General features: G+C 61.4%; 1 protein-coding gene across 1 annotated transcript; it reads right to left on the bottom strand.

The window, feature by feature from the left end:
• Positions 1 to 6,359: 6,359 nt before the first annotated feature.
• GPR20 (G protein-coupled receptor 20) lies at positions 6,360 to 10,401 on the bottom strand. Its single transcript, XM_055432610.2, has one exon. It carries the CDS (start codon positions 10,357 to 10,359, stop codon positions 9,274 to 9,276), a length of 1,086 nt encoding a protein of 361 aa, XP_055288585.2. The 5' UTR covers positions 10,360 to 10,401; the 3' UTR covers positions 6,360 to 9,273.
• Between the last annotated feature and the right edge of the window lie 298 nt (positions 10,402 to 10,699).

Here is a 10,699-nt window from a genome sequence, read left to right as displayed (position 1 = left end):
GGGCAGACCCCTGGAGGGTCTCTGCCAGGACCTTGCCGCCCTGGAGCAGGCAGTGGGCTCCTTGAACTGCGGCTTCGTCCACCCCGCGCCAGGCAACACAGTGCGCGCTCACTGAGCGCCCGGAGTGACTCACTGGCGGGCTGTCCCATCAGCCTGAGAGCGGAGGCCGGCTGAGCCCCTCCTCTCCTCCCCTGCATGTTCATCCCAGCAACCTGAGAAGTTCAAGTGACCACTTTACCGATGAGGCTCAGAAAGGCCGGCTCACCTGCCCAAAGGTCACCCAGCAGCCAAGGGCTGGATCTGGGATTTGATCGTGGCCCCTCCAAGCGCAGATCTTTCTGGAGAGCTCACTGTGTTTCTGGCTCAGGGCTGGCTGAGCCCCTGACCGCCCCACCTGTCCATTCCCTTCTCTCCTTGCATCCTGTGGGCTGGCTCTCACTCGTGGCCTCTGAACGCCCTTCCTCACTCCAGCGTCCCCTCTGTGGGGTCTAGCGTGTCTCCAGAGGGCCCCTCCCAGGCGTGGGGGACATGCCATCCTAAGAGCACTGCAGGGATCCTGTGTGTGTCGCCTGCAGCCACCAGGGGCACCAGGCAAGCTGGATTTTCCCAGGAGCCCCAGGGTTTGGTGCTCCAGCCAGGAGCCCGCTTTTCAGGCCCACAAACTTCCCTCTCTCACCTCCCTCGCCTGGCCCCTCACTTCTCAACCCCTTTGAGTCCGTGGCAGGCACTGAGGCCTGAGGCTACTCCCGTGAGAGGCTGGGGTAGGCAGAGGTCACAGGCAGGGAGGAGGGAGCGGACAGAGGTTCTGGAGCCATGGCAGTGAAGGAGAAGGGGTGCAGGGAAGATGTGGGATTCTGGGATAAAGAGTTAGGGTTCAGGGTTCCAGGGCTGTTTCCATCTCCCCGGCCCAGCAAAGGCCTGGTATTTGGGGAAACCCGAGGGGCTCTGGGAATGGGTGACAGTCCTGGAGGCAGGAGAATAAAAGGGAATACATGGACGTATCTCCGAGGGAGGGGCAGGCTGGCCCTTGTTCCGCGAGGCTCGCCAAGGGTCTCGGCCCTGGGAATCCTGACTCTAGCTTCCTCCAGCACCCGATGAGGCATGTCGGGAGAGGCTAGCCCACCTGACATCTTGTCTCCAGGAACCCAGGCCCTAAGCCACCCCTGGGGGTCGGGCTGCCCTCCTCAGTGAGCCTGGGAGGGGGCAGCTGCCTGCCCCGAGGGGCTGCAGTGTGGACGGGCCGTGGGCAGGTGGGGGCACGGGCAGTGGCGCAACCTGGCTGTTGGGCCAGGGCCTAGGGTCACTGCCTTCTGCATCCAGTATAGGGTCTGTCCCCTCTGCCTGACCAGGCAGAGACTCAGACCCAGGGCACGCTCCCTGGCGGCCACCTGTCTGTCCATTCCTGCTTCCTCCCTGCCTGACTTTGGGGCTGGTGGCAGCAATGTGATTAGATACACCCAGTACTGCTTGTCTGGACAGCCCAGCCCTTGGTCACAATTCTCTTCTGCTCAACTGCCAGGCTGTGTGACTTGGGGCAGCTGTCTGACCCTCTCTGGGCTCAGGAGACAGTGAATGAAGTTAACCTGGGGACCGCACGTGGCCTTGAGGAACTCTCAGCTTCCCTGGATTGCACTCTGGAGGAGGAGGTAGGGTCTCAGGGGAGCCCTAGCTGCCCACAGATGCCAGCGTTCCCATGTGCCGTGGAGTCATTGGCCTCATTCCAAGCCCTCCAAGAGGGGCTGGCTCACTGTCTGCTCCTTCCCGTCCATGACTGCCCCACCCAGCCTCCCCTCTGGCTGGAAAGAGGGGCTGCCTTGAATAGTTGAAGGGGTCAGGGGCCTCCTGAGGCAGTGTCACTCTTTTCCCCGGAGGATAAGGGAGCTGCAGCTCCTCCAGGCAGCCTTCTAGGATTGCCCTCTAAGGATCAGATGGCAGAGGGATCAGGAGGTCCCAGCCGGCCTGGGGCCCGGCAGGCGGCAGACACCTCGGGTGCCTCTTCCGGGCCAGCAGCGCCACCTGGTGGCCGCAGCTCCCAGATGCCTCCATCCAACCGGCCCTCCCAGGGAATTGGCTGGGGCCAGCCTGGGAGGCACTCGGCCGAGATCATTGGCAGCTCTGAGAACCCAGGGGTCCTGCCTGCCTGAGGCCAGAATGTCAAAGACAGGGCTTAACCCAGAGGGACGAGAGAGGATGGAGGAGTCTCAGTCCCTGTGACCACTGTGTGCATGTGTGTGTGTGTGCGTGCACGTATGTGTGCGCGCGTGTGCATGCGTGTGTGCATGTGCGTGTGTATATGTGTGTGCGCGCGCGTGTGTGTGCATGCACATATGCACGTGGAAGGGGAGGGCAGGGGTCCTGTTGGGAGGGAGGCCCTCAGGTCGCACCTGGCGCTGGAAGGTAGAGGACGCTGTGAAGGAGTGAGGGAAATGAGTGGATGTGCGGGGTCTTCCTCCGGGAAGCCCCGTTTCCTTCATTAGCTTGGTTTGTGTTGTGCTTAGTCACTCAGTTGTGTCCGACTTTTTGCGACCCCATGGATTGTAGCCCTTCAGCCTCCTCTGTCCATGGGAATTCTCCAGGCAAGAAAACTGGAGTGGATTGCCGTGCCCTCCTCCAGGGGACCTTCCCCAACCCAGGGATGGAACCCAGGTCTTCCACATTGCGGGCAGATTCTTTACTGTTTGAGTCACCAGGGACGCCCAAAAAGGTCTTCATTATTTCTTTTCCCATGAAAGTGAAAGTTGCTCAATTGTGTCTGACTCTTTGCGACCCCATGGACTATACTGTCCATGGAATTCTTGAGGCCAGAATACTGGAGTGGGTAGCCTTTCCCTTCTCCCGGGGATCTTCCCAACCCAGGGAACAAACCCGAGTCTCCTGCATTGCAGGCGATTCTTTCCCAGCTGAGCCACCAGGGAAGCCCTTGGCTCAGTTTAATCACCAATTATTGACTGCTGAGTACTGTGGGAAGAGATACATACATTTCACATACACACAATGCACATGCACACATACATACATGTATATAGACAAAAATATGGACACAACACATGCATCCATTCACACAGATACACACACACGCACATACAGACACACAACAATGCACATACACAATACATAGACACACAACAATGCACACACATACACAAGTACACATGTATACATGACAAAACATACGGACATAACACACACACATTTACACAGGTACACACACAGAGACACCCAACAGCACACACAGAACACACACACACACACGTACACAGAGACAAAGCAAATGGGCACAGCATGCATTCACACAGACACACACACACAGACACACATAGACACAGGATAACGCATGCATGCATATACACAGACATGCACACACCCTTTGGCAGAAGGGAAGGAAACTGAGGCTCGTGGACACTGTGTCTTGCCCATGGCTGGAGAAGCCCGTGTGGCCAAGCAGCCTGACGCAGGTGGGACACCATGATACCCCTGCCCCGGGGTTGGGCTGTGGCACCCACCCTGTCAGCCTCGGGCATTAAGGTCCCAGAAGCTGCCCCCTACGGCTTTGCCCTGGAGAAATGGTGGAGTAGGGTTCAGAGCCCTGGACCTCACCCTGTGCACTAGAACCTGACCCTCAGTCCCCAGCAGGCCACTGGGAGTGGTGCCCATGGGGGTGGGTGGGGCAGGAGGACCCTCGCAGGCCCCAGAACTCCTCCATGAAGCAGGTCCCCAGGCCACTGGTCGCCAGGCCCTGGGGAACACAGGTGCATGTCACCCCCATGGCCTCTGGTTGTGAAGGTTCAGCACACCGAGGCCATGCCTCACCCCCACTTCCATCTGGACCCCACTCTGCCGTGGGGTGCCCCTGGTGGGTGGCTGGGGATCCCAGTCCTCAGGAGGTCACCTCTCTGCCCAAGACTGGGCCCCGAGAAGCTGAGGGGCTGCAGGGCAGGGGGAGCAGAGCCTCAAGCTGGTTCAGAGACACAGTGTCTCCCACTTCAGTCCTCACTGACCTGGGAGCTGAGGGTCTAACACCCCAGGCGCCGTTCATTCTGAGCTCTGGATGACAGATGAGGAAACTGGGGCCCAGAGCGGGCAAGGGGACCTGGAAGGACTCCTAGGTCTTGTCTCAAGCCCAGTGAGAGCTGTTTCTGGTCTCAGTTCAGGGGGCACCTGTGGTCTGGGGAGCAGGCTCCTATTATGGGGGCAGAGCCGAGGCTTGGAGGAATCCCAGAGTCAGCAGACTCACGGGTGAGCTGGGCTGGGATGAGTGTGTGCAGTTCCAGTGCATGGGCTTCTGTCCACACACCCCCTGGGCCTCAGTTTCTGCATCTGTGACATGGGGCTGAAAGGCCCTGGCCCTGCCAACCTGTCGGGCACTTGATGCTTGAAAAGTTTCCCAATACCCCAACCTCAGCAGAGGCCCACCTTGGAGAGCTGGAAGCCAGGCCGGCCAGGTGAGGACCAGGAGGGAATAACCTTGAGCATCTCCTCCTCCAAGAAGCCCTCCAGGCTGCATCTACTTGGCTGGTCCCATGTGGTGTGGTAGGGGGCTCTGAGCTCCCACCACCCAGCTGTTTCCCCAGGCTGCAGGCTCCCTCAGGCCCTGCGAAGTGCAGAGCGTTGGCATCATCTAGGGAACCAGGACGAAATGGGAGTGGGGGGAGTTCAGTTCTTGAGGGCTCAACGAGGGACTAAGGGTGCTGGTGGGCAGGCAGCCACTCTGGAGGGCACAGCTGGGCCCTGTGGTCTGTCCTGCAGTGGGGTGGGTGCTGGCCCTGGGGGCCTGGGGGAGGGACCCACAAGGAGGACAGTCGGGGTTGGTCCTGGGCACGCCCCCCGCAGGGCAATGGACCTGCGGAGACTGAGACCTGGGAGAGAACAGGTGCCCCAGGGAGACTGTGGGCGAGCCCTGTGCTCTCCTCCTAACAGTGGAGTTGGCGGGGGCGGGGCTGATGGGCAAGCCAGGGAGACAGCAGGGCCCGAGGCTGGTGGCAGGGAAGGGGGGCATTTCTTCCGACCTGCCCAGCCCCTGAGCACAGGGAGCCCCTTCCCCCCAGCACCGGGGGCACCCTCCTGTTTGCTGACATTCTGCTGACTGGGCCCACCTGCCTGGCCCACAGCTTTCCTGGCTCCTCTCAGGGGGACAGGAGGTGGTGGGGGACCCTGGCCCCGGGGTCACGCAGGTCCGGGTGGGGAGTTCTAGCTCTGTTTTTAAGGTGGCATTGGGTAGCCTTGGATTGCCCCTACTCCATCATCCAGCCTCAGTTTTCTCCTCTGCGAACTGGGAACACAGACCCCTGGGGCATGGGGCCTGCCCCGTGGGTGGGAGGTTGTTGGGGGGTGAACAGCCCCATGGGTGTCTTCAGCTCATTCAGGGGTCTCCCTCACACCCACTGCCGCCTGGGCTCCCCTGCCCGGGGCTTGAGGAGGGGAGGGCAGCGGGGGTGGGTGTACACTGAGCCTCCGGAGGGACTGAGAGGGGGCTGGAGGCAGGGGCGGTGAGGACAGGGTGTAAGCCAGAACATCGGTGGGACACCCATTTCTGCAGGCCCCCACCTCTGCTCAAGCATCAGAGGCCTCCAGGAAGCTGGGGCGGGCGCCCAGGGACATTTCCTGCTATTAATGGAGCTTAATCTAAACAGGCCCTAATATTTACCTCTAGACGCCTCCGGCCTCGGAGGGTGCCAGACTGCAAGAGTGATGACCCCCACCCAGGCAGTGCCCTCCTCAGCCTTGTTTCCTGGGCCGCGCGTGAGCCTGGAGCTCACATCCGAGCCCCTCCTGGACTCCCAGAGCCTCAGTTTCCCTCTCTGGGAGATGGGGGTGAACACCCAGGCTTCGGAGGAGGTTCAGAGGCGCTTGATTCGTAAACCCGCTCTGCGAGTGGCTCCACAGTCCCTCCCTCCTTGTTGACCCGCCGACCCCTCACCTCCCGCGCCCTTGTCCCTTCAGGGATCTGGTTGGATGCTGTGGACAGTCTGGCTACCCTGCCCAGGTCCCTGTTCTCTCCCTGGGAAGGCAGAGCGGGGACCAAGGTGGAGTGAGGACGCTAACCCTGCTGGTCTGTGTGTGCCAGGGTGGCACACAGCTACTGCCCCACACGCTGCCCACACCGTACCACCTGTATCCCCTCCGACCCTCACCTTTCAGAGAGGTCCTAGCACCTGGCCCCAGCAGCAATGGCAAAACCAAGACCCCATCACCACCACCACGCAGTCACAGGATAGTGAGCAATGCTGGGGGGACGCGGGGGCCCCCAGCTGGCTCAGTGCCTCTCGGCGACCCCTGCCTGCCAGCCAGGGCGCTGAGTCAAGGGCACGGATTTGAATAAACAGTTTTAATTCAGGATGAGGAAGCCTCGTCGAGGAGACTGTTTACATCAGATATAAATACACAGGCCACCTCACGTCACTTGGGCTTCTCAGAAATCTGGGAAGGGAGGCCATGCAGAGGCTTCACACCCCAGCCCCCGTGGGAACAAGTCTGACCTCTGGAGGCGCCCGGGGCCTGTGTCCCCGTGGAGGATGCTGCAGTGGGAGGGAGCCAGCCATCGGGAGGAAGGAGCAAGTGTCTGAGGAAGTGGTGGGGGCTCAGACAAAGTCGTGTGCGGTGAGCCTCTCGCCCCCAGCCCCCTGCCCACCAGCTGCAAGGCCAAGGAGTGGAGGGGGAGAAGTGGAGAGTGGGGGAAACTGAGGCCAGTGAGCGAAGGTTCTGCGTGAGGCCATCAGACTACTCTTAGGGCGGTAGAAGGCTCACCCAGGGCCCTGACCTCCTGCGTCCCCACAGTCTTCCAGTCCCCAAGGAGCCCAGGCCGGATGGTGGGATTTCACATGTGGGACAAGGGGAGGGGGCTTGGCCACCCAATCTGGATCCCAGTTCTGCCCTGGGTTCTTCCCTCCACACGTGGTGGGGATGAGCGAGACAGTGGGTGTGAAGCTGGGTGGGACACACCTGGAACCCAGCAGGTGCCCAATCAGTGTTTGCCGAGAGCCCCCCTCCTCCTAGAGGCAGGGATTGTCCCAGGAGAATTGCAACCCCTCTACCCCCAAGCACAAAATCATCTAGTGTCAGCCATTCACTCTCTAGTGTGAATTAAAGTGAGACCCTGGCGTCGAATCAGGACTGCTGACCCTGGAGGAAAGGCCACAGGTGGTGCTGGGCTGGGGCAAACACCAGGCACTGACCTTGCCTCCTCTGCTGTGTGGCTGCCCAGAGGCCAGCTCGCAGGCCTGGGAGAGACGAAGCTGTTGGAGCCTCCCTGCCTGAACCCGCCATTATGGCCACCCCCAGGGGCCAGCATCGCAGTGACCACGGGCTTCATGGAACAGACAGCCGACTCCCGTGTCCTCCTTTCCCAGGAGCTAGGCCCCTCCTGCGCCCTGTGCTGCCCTGGGTCCCTGGGGAGTCACAGGCCTGCTCTGAGCTGGGGGGTAGGGGGAGGCTCCACGCTGTGCCCGGTACCCAGGAAGGGCCAAGGATGTTGGTGCTAATGCTGACAACCACGCCCCTTTGCCTCTCAAGCATCTGCGCCCAGCACCCCTACCACCCCACTGAGCAAGCCCTGGACTCCCCCAGTCTCCAGCACCCCCACCCTGGCCTTCCTACTAGGTCCTGGGGCCACAGGCGCTGACCCCGCAGGGCTCCAGCTGATCGTACTGGCTGCTGGCCTGAGTACTCAGTCTATAACCCTGGAAAGGTCCTTTCCTCCCTGAGCCTCAGTTTTCCCATCTGATATATGGGGATATAAATGGTCCTGCTGCTTCCCATCCAGGCCTTGCACCAGGGCCCTGATCTTGGGGGACAGGGACTCTGCCTGGAGCCACCAATCCTGTAGGACTTTGCAGACAAGGAGCAGATCTGGGGCCAAATTCCGTCTCACCTGTTTCAGTGGCGGCCATGTGTGAGGGTGGAGCCTGGTGGCTAGAGGTGCCTGGGAAGCCCAGAGCTCCTCTGTCAAAACAGGCATCCTCCCCTGAAACAGCAGTCTAGAAAGGGCTTATGGGAGCTTGAACATTCAACAGAAGGCACATGGAGGCGATCCCGGAGTCCAGCTCAGAGGAGGCGACCAGTGGACCAAGTCAGAGAAATGCTCCCTTCTCAGGAAAGGTAGGGGCTTCCCTGGTGGCACTGGCAATGCAGGAGCCTTAAGAGATGCTGGTTTGATCCCTGGGCCAGGAAGATCCACCGGAGGAGGGCATGGCCACACCAGTATTCTTGCCTGGAGAATCCCTTGGACAGAAGAGCCTGGAGGGCTACGGTCCAGTAACAGCCGGACACGACCGAGGTGACTCAGCACGCATGCAGACAGGAAAGGCAGGGAGGCAAGATGAGCCAGACAAGAGGGAGAATAAGGGCTCTGTGCATTTCCAGACGTGGCCTTAGGCCAGCAGGCCTGCGTTCAAGTCTGTCTTCGCCCTTGGTTTTGCATCCATAGGATGGGGCCGGGAGTCTACTGCCCTCCTGGGCCAGCAGGCAGGGTCTTCCGAGGTGGTCCCTGGAGCGGGGGCGCTTTGGGAAGGTGTGAGCTGTGTCCACGGGGCAGGCATGGGGCTCGCTGGAGGAGGTGGGGCTGGCTTTTGATTCTGACTTGCCCATCACCCAGCCAGGGCACCTGCGTGTGCCACTCAGCTCCTCCCCCGGAGGGGGGTAGAAAGTAGCGTCTCCTTTGTAGGGTGTGAGTGTCAGCCCAGATAGCATGGTGCTCACAGCGGAGCACCCCCGTGTCAGCCTGACTCTCTGGGTGACTCATGGGTGCTTCAAACGTGGGCCTGCAGATGTGAATGCCTCTCGTCTGCTCATGTAACACTGTGTCCCCTTTCCTTTCTGTCCTGGCTCTTCTGTCTATGGGGGGGGCAAGGAGATAAGCGGGGAGAAGTGGGGGGACCTCTTCAGGTCACCTTTTAAACCCTCTTTGAAATTTCCAGTACCTTAAAAGTCTCTGTCCCTGTTTCGTAGGAACCCTTTCTGGGGGTAGAATGATCCAAGTGGGAAGCCAGCTCCTGGCTACCCCTCTGGGTCTTCCGTGGACACAACATATACCCTAGGGATGGCAAATAACCAGCATTCAGTCCACCACATCCTCTCTAGAGCCCGTGGCAGACATTGTCAGTCAATCACAGCCCAGTGGCCTTTGACCCTATGTCCACGCAGGGGAACGGACAGCCATCACCAGTCGATCAAGGTGAACCCAATCTGCCACTCGAGTAGAGCGGATATCTGTGCTGTCCCCGACCCGGCCTGCCCAGCCCAGTCCCGACCTCTGGCCCCCTTGCAGCATCCTGCCGACTAAGCGTCAGGCCTGTTAGGCAGGGCCTGCATGACGGCTGGAGGTCTGGCCCCGAGGATGTGATGGTGGGCTGAGCCCTTGGAGCTTTTGTGCACGCTGACCAGATCGCAGCCGTTGGGCTCGCAGTCTGCTCCACGCCGGCCAAAGAGGCCGCGGATGGTGGTCTGGAAGCTGCTGGTGACGAAGCAGTAGACGATGGGGTCCATGCAGCTGTTGAGGCTGCTGAGGGTCACGGCCACGTGGTAGACCACGAGGCTGGCGTGGCGCGGTACGTCGGGCCACAGAGCCACGGCCACCTGGCGGGCGTGGAAGGGCGTGAAGCAGACGAGGAAGATGACCAGCACGGTAAGCAGCAGCTGCATGGCCCGCAGGCGGCGCTGGCGGCCCTGGCGCAGCAGGCCAGGCCGCGACAGCGCGCACACGATGCGGCCCGTGAACACGCTGATGACCAGCAGCGGCAGCAGGAACTCCAGGACGGTTAGCGCGAAGATGCGGCAGCAGGGGCCGCCGGCGGTCGTCACGCTCAGCACGGACAGGGTCACGGCGCCGGCGGCCAGCCACACGAAGGCGCACACGGCCCTGGCGCAGGCCGGCTGGCGCCAGCGGCGGGAGCCATCAGGTCGCACAATGGCCAGGTAGCGGTCCACACAGATGCAGGTGAGGAAGAGGATGGAGCAGTGCATGTTGAGGAAATAGCCGAAGACGTGGGGCAGGGCGCAGCGCAGGCAGCCGCGGGCGCCGTAGGAGACGGCGAAGCGCGCGGGCAAGGACAGGCCCACCAGCAGGTCGGTCACCACCAGGTTGATGGTGTAGACGACCGACGGCGTTTTGGCCCGCGTGCAGCAGCCGAAGACGTAGAGCGCCAGCCCGTTGAGCACCAGCCCTGCCAGGAAGATGACGCCGTGCACCGCCATCAGTGCCAGCCACAGGCCCGGGAAGGCGGCGTGCAGCTGCTCATCCAGTTGGGCAAACCGGTGGAACAGCGGCATCTCCGGCAGGCTGACGTTGCTCCACGCCGCCGCCGTCGCTGCCGTGGCGTTGGGGGCCGCCCCGGCCGACAGCCCCGTGGGAGACGTGGAGGGCATGACAGTGGCCAGCGCTCCCCCGGCCTGGGAGGAAAGAGAGCGGGTTACCCCGGGGTTATTGGAGCCCTGCCCGGAGGCTGGACCCCACCTGGCTCTGCTGCCCACCCAGCACCCCGACATTTCTGTTGTCGTACCTCTGCCTGGCCTGGCCCTGGCACTCGCCAGCGTGGAGCTTTAGCCGCATGCTCCTCACTGTCGCGGGAGGTGAAAAGCCTTGCAAGACTGTCACCAGGACAGACAAGACAAAGGCGACCAGTGTGGCAACAGGTAAGATGAAGGCCGAGTGTGTGCTGTGTGAGTCTTGTCTCCAGACCAGTTCCTCCCTCACTTGCTGTGCAAC

The sequence above is a fragment of the Moschus berezovskii genome, chromosome 16, assembly GCF_049115385.1.
Source record: "Moschus berezovskii isolate FMDL1 chromosome 16, NW_MosBer_1.0, whole genome shotgun sequence".
In the NCBI taxonomy this organism is placed as follows: Eukaryota; Metazoa; Chordata; class Mammalia; order Artiodactyla; family Moschidae; genus Moschus; species Moschus berezovskii.
This window is presented reverse-complemented; position numbering and strand designations above follow the sequence as displayed.

Excerpts from the sequence above, each read along its gene's own strand:
- GPR20 (XM_055432610.2), bottom strand. The coding sequence starts at position 10,359 with ATGCCCTCCACGTCTCCCACGGGGCTGTCGGCCGGGGCGGCCCCCAAC.